Source organism: Tasmannia lanceolata, unplaced genomic scaffold, assembly GCF_043159265.1.
Source record: "Tasmannia lanceolata isolate RefF3 unplaced genomic scaffold, GAP_Taslan_0.1 ptg000002l, whole genome shotgun sequence".
NCBI classification, from domain to species: Eukaryota; Viridiplantae; Streptophyta; class Magnoliopsida; order Canellales; family Winteraceae; genus Tasmannia; species Tasmannia lanceolata.
In genome coordinates, this window is record NW_027518679.1 from 27,060,964 (window position 1) to 27,084,132 (window position 23,169).

General features: G+C 37.8%; 2 protein-coding genes across 3 annotated transcripts; one reads left to right on the forward strand and one right to left on the reverse strand.

The window, feature by feature from the left end:
* Window positions 1–552: 552 nt before the first annotated feature.
* LOC143883333 (uncharacterized) lies at window positions 553–4,184 on the forward strand. The gene is made up of 2 exons (XM_077386694.1): window positions 553–789; window positions 2,929–4,184. The coding sequence occupies exons 1-2, from the start codon at window positions 599–601 to the stop codon at window positions 3,938–3,940; spliced, it is 1,203 nt and encodes a 400-aa protein (XP_077242809.1). The 5' UTR covers window positions 553–598; the 3' UTR covers window positions 3,941–4,184.
* Window positions 4,185–7,790: 3,606 nt separating this feature from the next.
* Window positions 7,791–21,987, reverse strand: LOC143850382 (eukaryotic translation initiation factor 6-2). Of its 2 annotated transcripts, none has more exons than XM_077359659.1 (8): window positions 21,860–21,987; window positions 18,121–18,182; window positions 13,807–13,903; window positions 13,626–13,711; window positions 13,491–13,535; window positions 9,493–9,623; window positions 8,632–8,742; window positions 7,791–8,243 (listed from the first exon to the last, which is right to left on the reverse strand). In XM_077359659.1, the coding sequence occupies exons 2-8, from the start codon at window positions 18,128–18,130 to the stop codon at window positions 7,986–7,988; spliced, it is 738 nt and encodes a 245-aa protein (XP_077215774.1). In that variant the 5' UTR covers window positions 18,131–18,182; window positions 21,860–21,987; the 3' UTR covers window positions 7,791–7,985. The 2 variants fall into 2 exon arrangements, with proteins under 2 accessions (XP_077215774.1, XP_077215816.1); XM_077359701.1 differs by having other exon boundaries at window positions 21,842–21,908.
* Window positions 21,988–23,169: the final 1,182 nt, after the last annotated feature.

Below are 23,169 nucleotides of genomic sequence, written 5' to 3' on the forward strand. Positions count from 1 at the left end.
ATGGAAACTTTGGATCATCCTATGGTGCGGGCCATACCCTACTTTTTAATAAAGTGAGGAGTGCGATCATCAAAATACGGGAGTGCTGATAACATTTCCCTATGATTAATTTAGAGGGGGATATTATCATAGATTGAAAGTTTCTCTGAATAAAATTGAATAGGGTTAATTCAAGCTATCCTTTTTCGTGTGTAAAAATACTAAAAAGTAGGAAATTTTAGAAACATTTTTCCTTAACCTTTTTTTTTTCTTTTACAAAATTCTTGCAATCCAAACAGGGCCTAAGGTGTGTTTGGATACAAGGGGAAATTTTCATGGAAAGTAATTCCATGGGAAAAAAAAATCCAAGAACTAGTAGGTTTGCAATTCCCCTTGAAAACTAACCATTTTGACAAAAAAAATAGAAGGGTCCATCCATCCAACCAAGTGAATAGAATTTCTTTGGAGGGTGTTTTAGTCAATTCAAGAGAGGAGGGCTCTAGGTCATTTTTATTTTGGTGGCTATAAATATCCCTTTCCTTGCCGCTCCACATGCAAACTTTTGAATTTCAAAGCCTTCAAAGAGCCGTTGCAAGTTGGTTGAGAGAGAGAGAGAGAGATGAAACCCTACTCTGGTTTTTCATGGGCAGACGAGGTGGAGAAAGAAGAAGAAGAAGAAGCTCGAGCACAGCTCCTTGAACAACACAAACCCAACAAAAAACCAAACCCCTTTGGCTCTGCAAGGCCAAGGGAAGTGGTTCTCCAAGAGAAAGGAATCGATTGGCGAAAGCTCGAAAACCAAAATCTTAGGTACATATATCTTCACCTCCCCCGAAAATATTTCAATTTCTTTCCTTATTTTATAGAGGGATAAGCTTTGAACAAGATCAGGGATTAGCACCTTCTCGATAGAAATCTTATAACATAATTCTGATCAGATCTAATTTGGGTTTTGGGGTCTTTCTCGAAAATGGATCGTTTCGAATGGCCTATAATTATGAGATTTAATTCTCTCTATATCATATGTGTTAAAACTTAAAAGTATAGAAGAGAAATAATGCCTTTCTCCAACAGCTTAAGCTTTTGGAGAAGTGGGTAGGTTAAACATGGTATCAAAGCCAAAGGTCTTGAGTTCAAACTTCCTCGATAGTAAAAATCCACATGCGATGGTCGGCCCAAAGTGGGACAACATGTGCCACATGTTTGGCAAGTGGGCCACACGTGCGGGGGAGTGTTAAAGTATAAAAGATAAATAACGCCTTTCTCCAACAACTTAAGCTTTCGGAGAAGTTGGTAAGTTAACAGATACATAGATTAGATTATCATAGGAAAACTAGATTGAGGATTCTCACTCAAATAAAGACCAAACTATTAGAAATGATTTTTCTTACTGATTGTTTCGTTTTCCAATGCTCTGTTGATGAGATTGGAAGCTCCTTCAAGCTGCATTTCATCTGTAAACATACCCAACAGGTGAACCAGTCACAAACTGATAGCACCAGCTTTTGAAAATTTCATTATAGATGTCAATCTTGTCATGGTTTATTGATGTAAGCCAGTGATAAAACCGATTGAGTACTTAAACAACCCATCCTCTCAATTTTATCCAATCAATAGCCGGGTTGAGTTAGGAGCATATACCCAAACAAAGTCAATCGAGTATTTAACTAAAATTGATTAACTAATGAAAAAACTTAATTACCTAAGCTCATCCATGGACTGACTATCAATTATTTTCTCAAAGATATTGAAAACAAGTAAAAGTTTGAAAGTTAGAAATTTTAATCTAGCGACGCGAGAGAATTTAAAACTTGAATTTGAATCAAGAGAACGGTGGGATTTTGAATTTTGTACTCTATGAACATAAGTATATAATCTGATTACGATGTTTTAGAGTAAATAAGTCCTAAGATTCCAATTATAAACGAATTATAATGAACTTGGCCTGACCAACAAGTGGTGAGGCTAAAATACTATAGCAAAGAGGCTTATTGGCTGCCTTAGCACGTTTTGGGACAATTTAGAAATACAACAATTGAAGTAAATATGAGAGTCCGCTTCTGTAAAACAAGATGTAGTCAAATTCAGAAATTAAAATGTCACAGATATAAAAGAAAGAAATACGCAAATGGGAAAATTTCATAAAGAATGGAAGTTTTAGCTTTTTCTTGCAAAGTTGCAAGCAGTGATCGAACCAGTTAGATTCTATGAAAGGAATAGAAGCTTAATGGAATTAGATAAATTACAATACAGATTTGGGAAAATCTTTGTAAACTGTGTTCAAATAGTAAAGGTGCTAATAAAAAAACCTGTCGTAAAAGAAATAAGGGTACAAGATGCTTTACAGGGGACTGTCTGTACCTTCCATATGATTATTATGTAATCAACATACACAACTTAACAATGGAGATTAGTTAGTGGATTAATAGTTTATATCTCTTCTCTTTTAGAGATATGCAGATTGTCTACAAATTTCTGAGAGAAGTGACCAAATTTGCATATTCAATCAATAAAGAGGTTTATAAATTATGATTTAGGACTAAAATAGCCATATACAGTCCTTGTTAGTCTGTGATTTATAAAAAATTTGGATTTCGCAGAGAATGAAAATTTCATGAAATGCAGAATTAAAGTATCTTTTCTTATATGAGATACATTCTTGTAGATGAATATGCACAATAAATCCACCCTTGCAGTATTTTTTATATTTTGTGTGTACCTGATAAAATGGATATCACACTAGAAATGTATCAGTAATTCTTGAAACCCATGAAGTTGAGTGATGTGGTGCATTCATTTAGGATTATTGTTTCCATGATTGCTTTGTGTTTATTATGTTATTCTCCATATTTTTTATGATTAGTGATTGTAAGTTGCTAGAGTCTTCTCTATCCAAGTACATGTCATATGTAATACATTCACCCTGAGAGTTTTCTGGTTCTTGCTCAGGGAGGATAAATTAAAGGAAAACATTACTACAACAGAAGCATCAGTTAACAAAAATGGCCTCCGTCCCCCAAGCCACAGAGGCTCGAAGCAGAATACTGCACAAATGAAAACTGCAAGAAATGTTTGTGATCGAGTTTCGCCCCCATCGGTTCTTCCAAACGAAAATCATAATGTATCTGTTCCCCCATTAATGTATCCACCAAAAAATCTCATCAATCAAGTGGAATTTCTGCAGAGATCATATCAATCTGATAGATTGAATATTGGACGGTCGATTTCTCCCCATAGTAGGCATCTTCGCGAGCTTGACATGGAGTGGGAGGAACACTGTAGAATGAGCTTTTCTTTCGAGGGGTCGATGATTCCGTCTATGGGAATGATAGCAGGCAATGGAAGAAACGGAGCCCATTACGAGTTAAACGTGGAAAAGACAAGCTTTGCTGGAGGTCATAAGAACATTATGGGTATGAAAGTGTCAGCTCATGGAGAAAGGGAGATGATGGAGAATATGGAATTTGAATGTAGAATGAATTATGTTGGTGAGCAATTGATTAGTCCACTTGTAGAAGGAAGGAGAAGACCCCTTTGCAATGTAAGAACTGAGAATACCAGTTTCAGAGGGAAGAATTCTTATATGAATGAGAGTGATTGGGAGAACATAGAATATGAATATGGAAGAAGAAATTCTACGAGCGATCGTTCTATGGGCCGACCCAATCAAGCACCGATAAGAAGGGATTATCAGGAGAGAGAGTTGAGAGTGGAAGATCAATGTGGAAAAAGGGGCCATCTCAATTTGAACATGGAGAAAGCTAGTTTTGAAGGTGGTCCAAGATTGGCTATTCAAGAGAGTGATTGGGAGAGAATGGAATATGAACATGGAAGAAGGCCTTTTGATGAGTGGGCTGATGATCCCTCAATGGAGAAAGCTGGTTTTGGAGGAAACTACAGAAAGAGAAGGATGACCTCTTTATCTGAGGTCAGTAATTATCAACAAAGGAGAAGAAGATAAAAAATGCTAGAGTCTAGAACAAAGTAGAACAGAAGTGATTAAAATCTATCTGAGATTGTTTTTTGATGTTTTGTGGGAGAAAGCTGGTTCTAGAGGAAACCAGCTGAGATCAGTAATTATAATCAAAGGAGAAGATGATAAAGATTAAAATCTGTCTATGAGTGTTTTTTAATGTGTTCCCTCACAATATTTTTATTAATGGAGAACCTTGGTACTTATTAGACCAACCTATAAAATGAATTGAACTACATCATGATATTTAAATAATAGTACAAATTATGATGCTTAATAGTTAGAATTCATCTTTTATTGGTAGTTTACACCCTCACCACAAATACCTCCATTGTTTTCGAAAATATCAAGATATTTTGTGATTTTTTCGATAATCCTGAAAATTTCAAGAGATTTTGAATAATCATCGAGATATGACTGCTGATATTTGCACTACTATGTTTTGATAATGAGATGAACTTGCCTTCCATTTTCTTCTTTAATTGACTGGGGAGAGGTTTTTGGGAATTGTAGTAATTTAGTAAAGACAGCTTGAGTTTGTCTCATGATCAATACATGGCAGCAGGAATATCAGTAGCCTTTATTTTTTATTGCAAAAATATCAATAAATTCATGATAATATTAGGGAGATGTTTTTTCGCCCCCTTAGGATAATACACCCTCCTTATAACGTGATTTGACATAAAATAAAAAAATGCATTAAAGTCGGCCCACAATTCACATTAAAAAAGGGGTGTATGTTCCTACAGGGGGGGCGAAAAAATCATCTCCCTAATATTATTGTCCTAATTTTGCTTCAACAATTTTGTGTTTTTATATATTTTATGTGTTTTATTTTTCTAATTTTTCCCAATATAGACCTAAAATTAAGAAAAAATTTAAATATACCGAGATACACCCTTCCGAGAAATCCATGTAGAAAGTAAAATTTTAAATTAAGAAATTGATCCAAGTAGAAGAACCCAACTAGAACCATGATTAGAGCCGGGTAGATTCTTTTTACCTTCTTCATGAATTTTTTCTAAAGGATTCATTTAGCCGACCCCAACTAGTTTGGGAGTATACCGAGATACACTTCCGAGAAATCCCCCAAACAAACATTTGTGGCTGCTTCCGACCTCACTGATGCAGTAAGCTGCCCCAATTATTCTAGCCAAAGCCTTTGGGCTAAATACAAGAATCATCCCAATCCCCTAAAAATAAATAACTCAAACTCACTTGAAAATACAAGTTTCTTCTTATCCACGACTACCTGATTTCTTCCTCCTTCCTTGCATCTGATTTTAGTTCTCCCTTCCCTTTTTATTTTAATTTCCTTGCAAAAATGTTAAAGGGTCCCCGTAAGAATATGAAAAGAAAAAAGCAAAATCCTACTCCTAAGGAGCCGTTTGGATACATGGATTTTACAATCCTTGATTGTAAATCCCAGGACCATAAAATCCGTCAATCCAACAAGGCTTGTTTTTGGATTTTGAAAACCGATTATGAGTCCAAAATTGATTATTCGACTTAGACTCACCTTTAATTTTGATTCAAATGATCAATTTTGAACTCAGAATAAGTTCCCAAAATCCAAAACAAACAGGGATAAAATCTCTTACAACTGACTTTAGTTGCAATCCAAACAAACAGGGCCTGAAGGGAACAAAAATCCAAAATCGTATCCCTTCCTTTAAATTGTAAGAGGCAAAAAAAATCTCCGAGAAGATTTTTCCCAATAGAAATGTTTTTCTTGCAATACAAACATTTGTGTTGTAATCATGGTTTTAAATTTCGGCCCAAAAATGACATTTCATGGGCCTTTAGGCCACGTTTGGATACCCACAAGATTTAGAATTGGATTTAGTTGATATTTTGAACTGGATCAGATCCTTAGATTTCCAAATCAGCTACAACAGTGCAAAAAATTCCGATTTTCAAATCTGTTCTGCGAGACATTATTTGGAAATCAATATTTTGTGGCAACTTCCCTTCACCGTCGCCCTCTTCGATGTTGCTCGGGCAGCAGCGAGACACCCCTCCCTTCCTCCCTCTCTCTTTCTCTCTCTCTCTTAAAACATGATCATGAAGATGATTGATGTATTTTCTATCCAAGACTCGAATCCAAATCAAAATACAAATGCATGAGGTATCCAAACGGGGGCCCTTAGGCCATGTTTGGATACCAACAAGATTTAGAATTGGATTTAGTTGATATTTTGAACTGGATAAGATCCTTAGATTTCCAAATCAGCTACAACAGTGCAAAAATTCCAATTTCAAATCTGTTCTGCAAGACATTATTTGAAAATCAATATTTGTGGCAACTTCCTTCACCATCGCTGCTCCTTGACGTTGCTCCGGCAGCAACTTCTCTCTCTCTTAAAACATGATCATGAAGATGATTGATGTGTTTTGTATCCAAAACTCAAATCCAACTCAAAATACAAATGCATGAGGTATCCAAACGGGGGCCCTTACAGAATTCCGAAATTTCAGCCCAAAAAACAACATTTCATGGGCCTTTACAGAATTTCGGCAAAATAAATTTCGGTTTCGATTACCCTCGAAATTTCGGCCGAAACCAAAATTTAAAACCTTAGTTGTAGTCTCTCTAGTGAGGCAGGACCACATTGCAATACCAAGAGGCACAGGAATGCATTGTAGATAAGGTGGGCCCAACCTTTGGTCTCCAGATTGTCCCACCTTAAGATCACCAATAGCTCAATATGCACACTCATGAAGACCCCTCAAATGATCAAACAAAATCCATGGTGGTTAGGACTACCCGATCAGATAAAAAGTAGGACCCGTCATGTAGTAAGTTCTTATTGGCCCAATGGTGGGCCCAGTTATTTGAAATACAAATCATGCCTCCAATCTTCCCGAATGGCCCAAAATGCGTCCTAATCAATTCCAATTATCCCATCAAGACCTTACAAATCATCCCTCAAGCAATATTTATATGGCCAATGTTTTTGGAAAATTTTTGAAATAACCCGTTAGTCCAGAAAAATACCTGTACAGAGTCCCTAAAAAACTTTATTTTTCACCGTATAATTGAGAAATTGTCACCTATAGAGACTCAGGTACTTCGTCTAAAACATGTGTAAATCTGAAATCTCATATCCCATGAAAAAATAACAAAAAATGCCTATATCTCATGAAAAATGACTAACAACCCCTCTCACATAGTAAAATTGTCAAAATACCATTGTTTCATAGGTAATCACAAAACACCCATCTTTTATGAAAGATGACCAAAGTACCCTATGCCAAGGTTTAAAATTTCGGTTTCGGTACTGGTTTCGGACCCTGAAATTTCGGTCAAAATCTGGTACAAAACCCGAAACTACTATTTATTCAATATTAAATTTCGGTCGAAATTTCGGTGAAATATTAAATTAATATTAAAAAAAGATTTTTTGGGTCAAATTTCAGAAAAACCGAAATTTAGACCGAAATTCCAAAATTTCGGTTGAAATAAAGAACCGTTTCGGTTTTTATCGATTTCAGTGTCGGTCTCCACCGAAAATGACCAAATTTCGGATTTCGGTCGAAATTTAAAACCATGCACTATGCTCATAAAATGACCAAAATACCAAGATATCATGGAAACTGACCAAAATACCCAATTCCGTCCGCTCAATAAGGTCATCCATCATATAACTCCTCTTAATATGGACATACAAATAAATGGGTTCCTCAAATATATCATGGAATAATCAAGTTGAATTTTGGCCAACTTGTCATGAACGCCAAAACATAGCAAGCACCACGCAATCTCAAAAGGTTCAAATATTTTTCGAATGTATCACATTCTTAATAATCCATAAAGGCATACAAAACAAGAGTAAAGTAGGCAAAACAAAATTCAGAGATGAGTTATCACTGTGTTAGTCATCCCTTTTAGACATAAGTTCATGGTAACAACCAACATAATCATCTAAACAATAAAAACATAACTGTTTAATTGTAACCTCTGCGAAGGCTTTTGAGAATTAAATAAAACAAGTCTATATACATACCTTACAAGAGGCCAAATACCAAAGCTTCACACATAGCTATCAATCAAGGATTTCCTCATCTCGTCAACAATTGCACTTGGTTGAGCTTCCCTCAATTTGAAAACACTCTCAATGACAGAAAGCTCTGTTGCAGTAGTGTCCGATCCACAGAAAGCTGTCCAGTCATTAACGATCATGCCGGCAGCAATCACTTCACTGCCTCTGTTCACTGTTCCGGCCACAAGGGGAACTTGAAGGAGCGTTGAGAGTTCATCCAGGTCCTCAATGGATGTATGTGGGTGTACCTGTTTTAAGCGGGTTTAGATCAGAATGGGCGAAACACGAATGTGGTTTTAGGAGATTTTATCCATTTGATGGGCCACAACGTAAATAGGTTGTGCTCAAAAAAACATTTCCATAGGATTATCCTAGCTGTCCGATCTATAGAGGAACGTCATATTATGGAAACCTCTATAGATCGGAGGGTTGGGAGCATCCAATGGGAATGATTTCTGGGGCACAACCTATTTACGTCGTGGCCCATCAAATGGATGGTTTGGATCATCCTGTGTTGCAAACCGTACTGTACATTTTGAAAAATACTGGACTATACAGGCTTACACGCAAAACACATTTGTCCTTTTAGAGCTATTTGAAGGGGAAAAAAACAGTTCTATTTTTCTCATTTCTTACCAATCCGCCTCTGTTGGAGAATGCACAATAACTACCCACGAGTATATTTCCAGCAATTGTCTGTCGGAAAACCTCCACTCCAAGAACATCTGCAATCAGCTCCTCAGTTTCCTGGAAATCATATGAAAAATGAACAATCTGGAACATGGATTTTAACAAATGCAAAGACTCAAAGAACTCATGAGTCGATTCAATTTAATCCAATGTTTCAAAACACAGATGCAAGTCAAAACGTGGTCAAAGCAAATCCTAGTTGACTCGGCACGACACGACCAAGTACTTGGTTGAAGCAGCTGAGTACTCGGTTGACAGTCATAACTCGGGAGAGTCAAAGGAGTTTTAATTGGTTTTTCAGGGCAAAACGTGGACGCTGACAAGAACACGGCCAAGGTAAAAGGGAGTCGACTTAGGAGAGTCCACGATGATGCCCGGGGCGGAGGGGGGGTGGGGTGTATAGTTTTGAAACTATGATTTAATCAAGATGTAAAATTAAAGCCAGATCCCGGATTCAGCACTCCAAAAAGTTAACATACTCAGCCAAGTACAAACTCAAATGGAAAATCCATCAAAAAATACAGCATGCATGCTACAAGATAACATAAGACTCGGCAATAATTTTCTAGGCTATGCATCTCGAGTTGAAAAATGATTTACATGATTATCTAGAAAAGAAAAGGATACACCTAAACGCATAATATTACAAAATTCCCATCCATGAAGTGAAAATTAAATGTGATTTAACCTACAACTGAAAAAAACTATCAAGGTGGCACATTTCTACAAGTTTACAGTCAATAATCAGCAAATTGTTATGAAATTTAGTTCATTTTCTTGAAAAAGAAAGAAGGATAGAAGCTTTACCCTGTCCAGATCAGTATGCGTAAGAGCAACATGGTCATTGCAAGCAATGCAATTTCCCAGAGCTGATAGTTTTTCTTCAATGCGCTGAACAACCACTTGGTCTGGTAAACTGTTCCTCAAATGTTGAAGCTCTAAAAAAGCACCAATGAAACACTTGAGGGTGTCAAATATCGATTAGGCATCAATAATCTTTATTCAAAGAGTGGGTTGCCATAGGGCCTTTTTGGATACCTCTTAATAATTATTTGCATATTATTTTATATGCAAATGGTTTGAATATAATATGAGTATTTGCAAATAACTTATAATAATTTTAGAAATGATATAGGTAATGGTTTCCAAAGAGACCTTAATCTCCCCATTGCAATAAAAACAAATTAAAATAATCCTATTTACAAATATGAACTAATTTTGGTGGCATCAAAAGAGGCGCATACCTAACAGAATCAAATGCCATATAGGTGGTCAGAGTGCATGCATATTCTAAATTACAATACAAAACAGCAGACATTTTTTCAGAGAGTTACAAAGGATCCAATACATAAGAATTAAACACCCCACAATACGTGGTTGCCTCCGGGGAAAATAACAGTGGCATCATGGCCATACCAAAATTAACTAGTCTATGTGGAAGGTTCGATTACATGCAAAGAATTCTTATCAAATGCATATTGCATACAAGTTTGTGTATGGTACTTTAGTGTCACAGGTAGATTCTCTTGTGCTATTGTACTAAGAAAATATTTTGGGAAAGGCAAACTTTTTTGAGGTTATTTAAGACAATATAATGCATGACTCTCGAGTTCCACTCCTCATATTTGTCTTCTATTAAAAATGGATAAGATTTTGAGAAAAGACAAACAGGGAGGGTAAAAATATTGGAAAAGGGGTGACAATATCATTTCCCCTTCCCTACTTTTTGGCAGTTCCCTTTTCCTAGTTTTTTAAAGTCTATTACAACTCCGAGCTTTCTACAGCCGATCACAGAAGTTTTTAGACCCACTTTCCGATAAGATCCACGCACGATCAGTTCTTCACAATGTTATCATTCCACACCTATAAATGTTGATATGAGCGCCCTGTCGAAGTCCTGGTTTCTAATCGTGTCCCCGGTTCTACAATTTGCGTGCGTGCATGCATGGGTGGGGTTTTGGTGTGTGTCCACAAATCAATGAATATCATCAACATACATAATCAATAGCACTACTGTAGATGCCTGTGAGCAAATAAAAAGAGTGATTTGCATGACTCCTACTAATTCCAAACGCCATAATCACCCGACTAAACATATCAAACCGCGCACGAGGACTCTGTTTTAGTCCATAAATTGCTTTCTTCAATTTTCAGGTTTCACCAATCTCTCCTTAAGCAACAAACCCTGGTGGATGCTCCATAAACACATCCTCACTAAGATTCCCATACAAAACTGCACTTTAATGTCAAGCTGGCATAACGGTCAAGGCTAAATGATTGCAATTGATATAGGCACTCGAACCAAGTTTAAGCGAGCAACTAGGGAGAATGATTCAATGTAATCCGCCACACCATAGGTTTGGGTACAGCATTTTGCAACCAATAGTGCTTTTAGCCGTGCTAAAAGTGTCATCAAGTTGATATTTGATTGCACACACCCATTGGCAGCCAACAAACTCGGTCCCCAAAGGTGGTGAAGTCAACTCCCAAGTATGATGAGAGCACCTCCACCCAGAGTTTTCATCTTTTGACTCTTTCACGAGCTCTTGCAGGTCCAGACTGCAGTATACAGCCATTGATATCCATCCGCCCTATTTTTTAATTGAATGTTCACCGTGTATTCTTTAATTGTATTACGCTCCATATTCTGATTGTGTGCCACGTTAGGATCTCTAGAAGCCTCTCCAGTTAGTGCTCTGTCTTCCCTGTTCTTTCATCCTTGTTGTGACACACGTCCCCTATTCTTTCGTATAAGTGATCCCTATGCGGGTACGACGTACGTGTTCTGCTTTTTGAGCCAGTTGTTATCCACCATATTCTTGACTGCCGCCACATTGCTTGATTTTGAAGCCACACTTAGATCCCACCTTTTTCTCATTTTTGAATCAATGGCCTCGATTAAGCCTTCGTTGCGTCTTTCATCACTAACCATCAGATCATTTCCTTTCCTTTTTCTTTCTGCCGACCAATGAGCACCGTCCGATTTGTTGCCGTTATCCATCTGTTGATCTGACGGTTGAAAGGTTGTCTTCTCCAGCGCCCCTAAAAGATTTTTCACCATGTTTTTTTCCGGAGTCTTGGCTGCCGCTATTTCCTTTATTCCATCCATGGTCAAGATCGAAAGGATAGTGTTCACCATGGATTGCAACAGAAGTCGCCGCGAGTTTAAAATCCATTCCAACCTCTCCAGCTACCCCAATATTGTAGTACTTGTTCTCAACTTTCAATCTGGCCACAGATCTAAGAAACCCCCATTCCGACGTGAATACTGTCGCTTTCGCAAATTCCAAGCTTTTTGGATCATCACTCTCCAGTTTTGTTTCCATTACAGACCCAAATAAACTTCCCAAAGCCTACACATTTGACACAGCCCAAGCATGCATCGGGATACCATAGAATCGTATCCATATTGCCTTCGCTCCAGTTTTGAATGCAGGGTGCCATGGATAAAGAGACAAAAGAAATTCGCATTTGCTTCCATCGTGAAGACCCCTATTGGCTTGTTCTTCACTGTCAAACCCAAATAGGACCTCATTTTTACTGATGATAAGAACTTCTTCCAGCTCTATTAATACCCAGAACCACCTTGCCCACTTCCATATTTCACCTAGGTTCCATTTTGGTTTCTTCACTCTCCCAATCAGCATTGTTTTCACTAATCTGATTCTGTCTTCTACCCGTTTTCCATATATTATCACCGTTTTTGAGTTTCTGTCTTCCTGTACGTCCACTAATCCATACTCCGGCCATTGTATTTCAGTGTTTTTCACTGGTGTTGCTTCTCTCAGGGTGTGGTCGATGCCTCTTGTTGCCGTCCATCTACATCTTCGACATTCAATTCTTCGGCGGAAGTTGTGGAATGCACATTTCTTGCAGAACCAATATCCCATCAATACACTTCCGTTTACTTTGGGTTGATGCAGGAAGCTTTTCGATTCCTCAGGCCATGGAATCCCTTGCCTGGCTGAAACTTTTCAGTTCCCAGTACAATACTGTTGTGATGTATGAAGGAACTTGAAGAGCTTGGGCCCTAGATGCCGAGAGAAAAATCTAAGGAGCTTGAAGGGCTTGGGCCCTAGATGGCGGGGAAAGAACCAAGGAGCTTGAAGGGCTTGGGCCCTAGATGCCAGAAAGCTTCCTAGATGCCGGAAAACCTTCCTCAAAAGAGATCGGAAAGAGACGACGGACCAAACCCTAATCCCAAATCCAAAGGAGCTTCCTAGATGCCGGAAAGCTTCCATCAAACCAGAAAAGACTTAAACAAGATTTCCTAAATTTTCTGGTCGAAGATGTGGATTACACAACTTCCGCCGAAAACTTAAACAAGAAAAGACTTAAACAAGATTTCCTAAATCCTAAAGCACCTTTTTTCCATCAAACCCTAGCTATTTCATTTAACTGAACCCTTTCTCTTCATTCTCTGGCACTCGACCATCATACTTAGCAAAAATTTGCTAAAAATCTAAAACCCAGCAAACGCTCATCTCAGACATTGACCCTTTCGCTTCATTCCCTAGCACTCGACCATCGTAGTTAGCAAAAATCTGCTAAAACCCAGCAAACGCTCGCCTAAGAAATCGACCCCCATTCAATCCCTTTTCCCTTGTCTTATTACTTTAAACCTAACATCCCATCCTGTAGTCCGTTGAAACCCTTGTTCTGCTAAAAGATACTATCCACCATTAGTTGATTGGAGTCACAAATATTGTAGTTCACAAATGACAAAATATAACAATATCAAGCACGAAACATATAAACAGCAGAACATTAAGGATAACAGAAATTTATTCCAACCCCTAAATTACCTTGGTCAGTGGTATTGTGTGGCACAAGAAGCCCGTTCTTGTTTCCTGCCATAGAAAGTGATAACAATGAGATGTGTGATGATAATACGGACCCCTTTTTTGAGCTACCAAAACAAGTGGCCTAACAATACTAACCATTACATAGCCTTCCAATTATTCTAGTGCCTGCTATGGAGGTCTTAACCACTGGGATGGCGTCTGCCAACTCAGATTCAAATGTGCTGCAACAAATTCGCAAAATCATAGGCATCTTCAAATACAAATTCACCATTAAAGCATGCATAACATAAAATATTAATGTTTACAACAAACTAACCTATAGAAGTTCTCAGACCCTCCAATTGCCACCAAACAGTACGCATTTGTCAACTTTGAGAAGACACCAACATCACAAGAATTCTCAAACTGAATCCCTGCATGGATTCATGTGAATTTTAAAGTCCAATTTTTTAGTGTCACATTACTGAAATAATATGAATGATATAGCCTTAGACAGCCCTTTATAACAGGAAACCCACTTCAGAAAGTACAACATGTGAAGACTCCAACCGCAAAGGTAACGAGTACCATATGAGTGTCTACGAGGACATATATTGGACACCATAACAAGCATGAATAAAATGTGCAAATCATTATGAAACAACTGAGTGCTTCATTCCAAGCAAGGTTTACTAACTTGACTAGATTGCATAGGACAAGTCAACCAGGTTTTGGCCCCTGCAGGCAATCAAAAACTCAAATATCTCATCCAAGTCAACAAAAAACTTGGCCTCGTCAAGGAAAAAAAACTCATTCAACTCAAAGATTCCATCACTGACTAGGAGAAGTCCGCTCACCTACGTCACTGGATTAATCCATGCCTGCTTCATTTTTCAAACAGTTTGAAGTGCTAATTTGAAAGAGATAAATCTTCAGTTTAAGCAAAAATCTAACTTTGTTTAGTTTCATTCTCAATTCCAATTTGAAAGTGAGTATGATGTTAAAAGACAAATCTGAGCCCAAAATGGAAAATCATGGGTGTTTTTTGGAATTTGTACTGTAATATGTAACAAGGGAAGTCGATTTTGATTAAAAGAAAAGGGAGAGTGGTGTGTGTGCGGGGGGGGGGGGGGGGGGGGGGGGGGGGGTGGCACGCCTTATCATGTGCTAATTTGAAAGCAGAATCGGTTTATAGTTAAAGAGGCCAATGTGACTCCAAACATGGGTGTGTTTGGAATTTGAACTATAATATGTAACAACGAGTCAAGGGAAATCGATTTTGTAAGGACGAAAAAAGAAAAAGAAAAGCATGCCCCGCCACATACTAGAGGAAAACACTTCGCTTTGTAGACAACAAGTTCAAAATGTTCAAATACAACAAAGCATTTTTGGAAACAATGAGACACCAAATAAACCTAAACCCAAATAGTTCCTGATCTAAAAGACACAAAGTCCATGCCCTGCTAGTAGGATAGTCTTCCTACACCAACAACAAATCATCTTACAAGAGTAGCGCTCTCAGAACAAATAAGCCATCCCTATTGTCTCAATTTCCCATAAATGGTGGCTTAATTGATAAAAAATAATGCATATCAGAAGTGACATAAAAAAATCTAAATGACTGAGTGATCCAAGGAGATCGCCGTCCAACTTATTAATCTTAGGAAAGAAACTATATTCTGGATCATTCCAATTGATGGGGTGACCCAAGTTTCCACGTCTTTTTTGTTTTGAAAATAAACTTTCACCTAAATTCATTACTGATCAAATATCTTAACTACCCAGTCAAATGGGAGGTCCCTTGGAGATTCACCGATGCAATTGAAGATAATGCAACTAAAGAGATTCTGGACCGAGGGGAGGATCACATAGTGAGGTTCCAACATGTTTGGAGATCGTCAAACAATGATGCTGATCACCTCGGACATGCTTGACTTAGAGATTTTCGATTTTCTTCCCCATTGAGGCAGTTTTGTGTTTATTTTTCCTTTTGTTTCTTTGTGGATGGACGAACAAGACACATTCCTTTCCTAGGAGATTCGTCGATGCAATTGAAGAGATTCTAAACCGAGTGGAGGGTCACATAGTGAGGTTCCAACGTGTTTAGAGATTGGCAAGCAGCGATGTTGATCGTGTGGTTAGGTCCAGGATGGATAGGCTCCACTTAGAGATTTTCGATTTTCTTCCCTTTTGAGGCAGTTTTGCACCTTTTTTTCTTTTTTCTGGTTTCTTTGTGGACCATCTCGGTCCCCGTGGTTTATCCTTTCTATTCTTCTTTTAATAATATTCGTATTTCCATTCTTAAAAAAAAAATTGAGGATTCGAGAAGACTGATATGCAAACATTCTTATTTGTAATATTCGGTGGTGGCAAAGCTAATTATGGAAATTATTCAAGAGTTTCAGCTCGCACCATGTTCCAACTTATTTCAATGGGTAGCATTAACTCCGCCAGCTAAAAATCATAATGAGATATATGAATTCAATTGTGAAACTGGGAGATATGCGGAAAACTCACCCTAGGAGGTGGCCGAAGTTGACTTTTGAAGGTAGTAGCAGTGTTACATGGACACGCGGCATGATTTCCAAAGAGAAGACCAATTAAAAGGAAAAAAAAGAAGTCATCTTCTCACCTCACACTCTGCTTTTTAGCTTACATGGACACATGGCATGATTTTCAGAGAAAAAACCAATTAAAAAAAGAAATTTTATCTCATCGCCTCACTCTCTGTTTTAGTGTTTTGTAACCTTACTGATGTAGATATTAGGATTTATTTCCGTATTATTTAGTTTTTAGTATTTTTATTTCCATGTTATTAGTTTCTTGGATTTTATTTTCTATGTTATTTAGAATTAGGAAAGTTAATTATTTTCCATGGAATTGTATTTCCATCCCATTACCTATATATAGGCCTCATTGTATTAGGAATAATAACTTTGATGATTAATTGAATTGATTGAGAGCTTCTCCCCCAGATTTCTATTCTTTCCTCTCTTCTTCTACTTCTCTTCTCCTCTCCCTCTAATTCTGTTTTTCTTCTTCTCTCTTCTGATTTCTTCTCTTTTTCTCCCCTTTCGTCTATTTCTCTCCCCTTTCCTCAAATTTTTCTTCACGGTGCTGCATCACTTACACTCTGGTTTAATATATTTTACCTGTAATCCTTCCCCCAAAAAATAACATGAAATAATAAACAGTTTAACATTTTAAAGTTCTCAACTGCATGAAATCAAGCTCAGATTCACTCACCTCTTTCATGATTTCACACATTCACAATCCCAATCTATAGTGTACGCAGTCCTAGTTCTTTTTCAACGGATCAACCAACCTTCTTAAAACATTCCAGGCAAAGTTTCTCAAGTCCAAGTTTTATAGAAATTAGACATATATGTACACAAAGCTGCCATTCAAAAAAAATGTACACAAAGCTGCCACTTCCCCGTCAGTTGGATTTGGCATTGATTACTCCACTATGGTGATTTCTCTTGTAATTCCCCGACAGCATTTGGCGAACCAGGGCTCCCTTCTGGATCATTGTTTTTTCAATTCCTAGTATTTGGAAATATTTCAAATTAACCTTGAATTTTTGAAATTAAATGCCGAGTTTGATGGATAATTTGTGGATTTCTTGTATACTTCGTAAATATCATGAAAACTCAAAATTGTTGAAAAGGACATAGTGTACACAGTCCTAGTTCTTTTTCAACGGATCAACCAACCTTCTTAAAACATTCCAGGCAAAGTTTCTCAAGTCCAAGTTTTATAGAAATTAGACATATATGTACACAAAGCTGCCATTCAAAAAAAATGTACACAAAGCTGCCACTTCCCCGTCAGTTGGATTTGGCATTGATTACTCCACTATGGTGATTTCTCTTGTAATTCCCCGACAGCATTTGGCGAACCAGGGCTCCCTTCTGGATCATTGTTTTTTCAATTCCTAGTATTTGGAAATATTTCAAATTAACCTTGAATTTTTGAAATTAAATGCCGAGTTTGATGAATAATTTGTTGATTTCTTGTATACTTCGTAAATATCATGAAAACTCAAAATTGTTGAAAAGGACATGGGGATACCCACATAAATTAACTAATACATAGGAATAAAAATGATAACAACTTTAAACCAGTTTAACATTAAATAATCCACATAGTTTCAGTCATCATCAACAAGAAAAACAAACAAACTGACAATTAATCAGTCAAAAAGACAGCGAACAACATGCAATAAATCTATCTAAATATCACAACGATCAAGGAAAAACATGCAAATGGACATCAATTTCACCTCAATGATAATTTCGAAAGGAGGAACAAGAACTTTGTGATACAAACCAAGAGACAAAGACATCCAAATGAGAGAGGAGAGAGAAAGCTCCTACGTTCCAAATGTCCAAAGTTCTAATTCAATCAGTTCTAATTCAATCACCAGAGAGACAACCAATAGAAAATGGAGAAGCTTATCTCCTTGCCTTACTCTCTGCTTTTTAGTTTGTACCCTCTCAATTTAATTTATAAAAGTTTACCTTCCCCCAAAAAATAGCATAAAATAATAAATACTCCCTTATGCATTCGCATTTCCCTTCATAAGCAAAGATGAAATTTCAAACAAATCCAAAAACATATTTAGCAATAGAAGGATTTGGAAACGTACGAGTCGCCATGATATGCCCACAACAGAGACAAATGCATACAAGGGTGGCAAGCAACAACAACCTGCAGCAAACATTTAAGCATAAAAAACCTTCGTTAAGCATACAGAATAACAAAAATTGAAAACTAATTGATATACTTTAACTAAATCAAAGGCACTAAATAATAATAAAAATGATACTTTTTTATAATTACCATTTTCAGTCTATGAAATAATTTTACTTGAGGTGTTAGCTCAAAACAAATGGACTAACATAACCAATTTAACAATTTCAGGAGAGAAAAAAATCAGTTAAATAAAAAGAGAGATTTGTAGATGGACTAACAATTCTTTTAATGTGAACTGTCCAATATATGAAAATCAATATCAGGAATAATATCCAAGCCCCTCCAAGGGAAGGTGTATTTGGTTGGGCTGCACTTTGCAAGCAAATTCAGACGGTGGATTTTCTTAGGGAGCGAAAAATGTTGATTGTTGATCATTTTTTTTAATAGAAACGTTGATTGTTGATCATTATGCTTAGGGCTGCAAATGAACCGAGCCGGCTCGCGAACATGTTTGGGTTCGGCTCATTAAAAGCTCGGCTCGGGCTCGTTCGTTTACTAGACGAGCCGAACCCGAGCCCAAAAATTAGGCTCGCCAAAATAAACGAGCCGAACTTGAGCTTTGGATAGTTCGGCTCGGAAAAGCTCGTGAACTTTTTAGGCTCGGTTCATAAACGAGCCGAGCCGAGCTTTAAACCTTGGATTATATGTTTTTTATATATAAAATAAAAGAATGTGGATTGTTTATTACAAATGAAGGTTTGGCCGAGTGGTTAAGTCACTAGATTTAGAGAGGGGCTTGGGTTCAAATCCCACATATGTATGTTTTTAGCATTCTTGAAACGAGCCGAGCTTAAGCTCGGTTCGTTCCACTTAATGAGCCGAGCCGAGCTTTTTCGAAAACTAAACGAGCCGAGCCGAACACGAGCGTTCTTAAAAACTAAACGAGCCGAGCCCGAACACCCCAAAGCTCGGCTCGGCTCGGCTCATTTGCAGCCCTAATTGTGCTCTACGCATTCGAGGCGAGGAATCAGTGGATCACTTATTCATCCACTGCAAAGTAGCTAGGGTGATATGGAGCGGCATTTTGGAAAGATTTGGAACATCTTGGGTGCTACCAAAGCACCTTAGTGATCTACTGGACTGCTGGCAAATGACTCCTTGGAGGAAAAAAGGCAAAATTTTATGGAATACATCCTTTCATGAACTAGTTTGGGTCTTGTGTAAAGAAAGGAATGATAGGATATTCAAGGGGTATGCTAAGAGATCCTCTTATCAATCTAACAAGGTGGTAGCTCTCACAATCTTTTGGGTAAAGACCCTTCCAAGCTTCAAATTTGTTTCTGCTTTTGACTTGTGGAATGGGTGGAGGGAGGTGTGCTTCAATTCGGACTTAGAGACCTTTGAATGTGCAGGATTGGGAGTCGCCGGCTCCTAGGTTCCTGAAGTTTAATTTCCATGGCTATAGTCATGGAAATCCGGGTCCGGTTGGCATTGTGGGAGTCCTAAGAGATGATGGGGAATGTGTGAAGTGGGCCTTTGCAAGCCCCATTGGAGGGCTGACACAAGTGAGGCGGAGGTGCGTGAGGTGCACCGAGGCATCAAGCTTCTAGTAGAAGAAGATTTAGAAAAAAATGGTTGTAGAAGGGGACTTCCACGACATAATCCGTGGGATGAGTGGATCCCATGTCTTCCCATGGAGATTTGCCGAGCTATTTGAGGAGATTGAAGACATTTTGGGCAATTCGAGTATCTCCTTCCATCGTATCAAGAGATCTGCAAATGGGGTGGTGGATATGCTTGCAAGGATTGGGGTTTGTTTGGTGGCCCTTGGGCAGTTAAACTTTTTACCACCTTGAGATTTTTATAGTCCTTTGTAATCTTTTATTTTTATCTTTTCATGTATCCTTTTTGTTCTCTTGTTTCGTGTTAGTGTTTGACCATCTCGGTCCTTCTCTTTGAATGAAATTTCAACCATTCAAAAAAATATCAGGAATAATACCCACAAAAACTAAAATTACATTGGATTTTCCATTGAGGTTTTGAATTGAGTTCTTTATGTGAGCAATCACCAGAAAATTTCTTCTTTTTTTTTTGTTACTTCAACTCGTTTAAATCTTGTATAAATCTAGTTTCTGTTTCATCTTAGCCATCAAATGCCTTACTTTTTCTTGCCTAGGTTTTAATGGATTTCGTCTTCAATAGCTGAGATTGAATTTAAATACATTTTATATCTTTTTTACCTTTTACTTTAATTTTTGACATGCATTGTTTTTGTGATATTTTTTCGAGATTATTCTTTTTTATCCCTCGTTAATTTACCTTGCATCTTGATGGAAAACCTGTCCCACGGCTGTTCACTTGCCTATAAACCGAGAGAAAGTAAGCAGGAAATTGGAAAATAAGATATTCACTTGCCTAGAAACCTAGAGAAACTAAATAGAGTGATATAAAACCATAATTAATAGTCTAACATAGATGAGTTAAGGCTCACAAGTGAGCCCAGACCTCATATAGAACCATATTTAAGGAGTCAACATTGATAAGTCTTGCCTCATAAGTGGGCCCAAAAAAGTTCAATAGACATAGGTTCAAAATGCTACTTTCATAGCAACAAACAGAGAGAATTAAGCAACCACAACAATAAACACACAACACTTTCTCATTTGATAAGATAAACAATAACTATTTGTTGATCTATGCAAAAAAACAACAAAAACCAAAATATTCTCATTCGAAACTATTCACCCAATACTTCACTAGTCCCCTTCTCAAGCCAATGGGAGACCAAATCCAAAAATGGAACCCCATCTTCAACAACAATTGAACCCCCAATCGAAATAAAATCCTCCAATCGAAACCCCATCTTCAACAAGAATGAAACCCCCATATTTGAAATCAAGTAACCCCAAACCTTGCAACCCATCGAAACTTGTAGATCTATTCTCGAAACCCACAAAAAAATTAAAAAAAAATAAAAACCATCTTCTAAGGGTCTCTGTTCACAATAATAAACCAAAATTCCAGAAATTTGAAGCACTAATATCAATTTCCACCACAAGAAAATGACAAAACATGGCAAATTTCATCCCATGTCAAACAAATAATAGCACATAAAATAATTAACAGCTGAACTAATCAAGAATGAGTGCACAAATTTTAAAACAATCATTTTGCCGAATAAGAAATAAGCAATCTCAACTCATCAGTTTAAACTCATCCTATTGAAAATGCATTAAAATCACAATATCAAAGATTTCCACATGTGAAAATCGTAACCCCATCAAAACCCCAAACCCCATCATTCACATAAAAGAGATGAGAAACCCTAGATCCATTACACTGAACCACATCAAAAACCCAAACCCTAAGGTTAAAAGAGCTTAGAAAAATTAAAACCAAACCCACATCAAAACCACCATCTATTACACTGAAATCACATCAAAACCACCATCTATTACACTGAAACCACATCAAAAAAACCAAACCCAAATGGAAACGAAAACCCCAAATCGAAACCCTAATCTTAAACAACACTGAAACAATCATCTTTGAAATCAAAACCTCAAGCTCAGTCACCGAAATCAAAACCCTAAATACATCCATAGATTTAGGTGGAGAGAGAGAGAGAGAGAGAGAGAGAGAGAGAGAGAGAGAGAGAGAGAGAGAGAGAGAACCAGAGGCTCGAAGCAGACCTGTGAGCGCTAGCTAGGGTTTTGGGGCGAGAATGAGATAAAGTGCTAAGTTTTCTCTCCTAAGAAAGAAATGATATTTCCGAGTTAGACATAGATCACCTCGAATCAGACCAAGAAGAGTCCGGTTAGACCGAGATGAGCTCAAGTTTGACCGAGATGGCCCCAAGTTAGACCAAACTGAGCGAGTTCGGTCAATTCTAGGCCAAGTTCGACCTAAGTTATGTATGATTTTATCCGTTTGTACCATACTTTAGATGGGAAAATTATTCGTAAGCTTGAGCTCATATAAGTTTATATGAGCTAGAGTGCTCAAACACATGAATCTCACATTTTTTGTGGTGATCCGAACCATTTATTTGCAAGGCCCTATCATAGATAGGGTGTGTACAAAAAATAAGGTCCAATGGATCATCCTAACCCCTCCAAAAGTGGAAGGCAAATATGGACAGATTTGTCGACGAAGAGTGTCTATCCATTTTCCCTCCACTTTTGGATGGGTTGGGATGATTGTATAGACCTGATTATTGGTTTACACCCTATCTACATAAAGACCTTCCAAATGAATGCTTTGGATCACTCCCAAAAAATGTGGGACCCATGTGTTTGTGGAACTCAAGCTCATATAAGCTATATGAGCTTAAGCTCACAAACAGTGTCCCCTACTTAGATATCTAGACAACAATTTGGTATTAATTTTTAGAAGCAGTTAGATTTTACGTTTAAGATTGGAGTTTTCACAGTGATGTTACATAAATCACAATATTTAACATTATTTAACTAAAATTGTTAATCTAGAGTTTGTTTTTGATTGAATGTAGGTGTTATACAGTACTCAAACATTACTGTTAGGTCTAAAATTGGTAACAGGTTATGGTAGGGCCGGAAGGGCTGATCTGGCAAGTCACACCTGAAAGGCTAAGGGAGTCCTGCGCTGCACAAGGGCACAGACAAGAAGAGAAAGGGTCAGAGGACCAACCCGGAGTGGTGCTCCGGACGGGCGCTTCGACACTCAAGTCAGTATGAGCAGGAGTGCAGAGCAATGTCAGAGCAAAAAGCTTAGGGTTTTGATTTCAGATCCCTCACTTTAGCACAAGTGAAGGCTATTTATAGTGATTCTGAGCCACCTGTCTAGGACAGGTGGTAGTTCTGAGCCACCTGTCCAGGACAGGTGGTGGCCTCTGTATGGACCAGGTCTCATACCTAAGAAGGGTAGGTGGAAGTCCCTGATTGGTCCAAGTGTCACACCTAGCAGGGACAGGTGTTGGCTTTGCAACGGTCCCTGTGAGGGCCACGTGCCAACAGCCAATTGG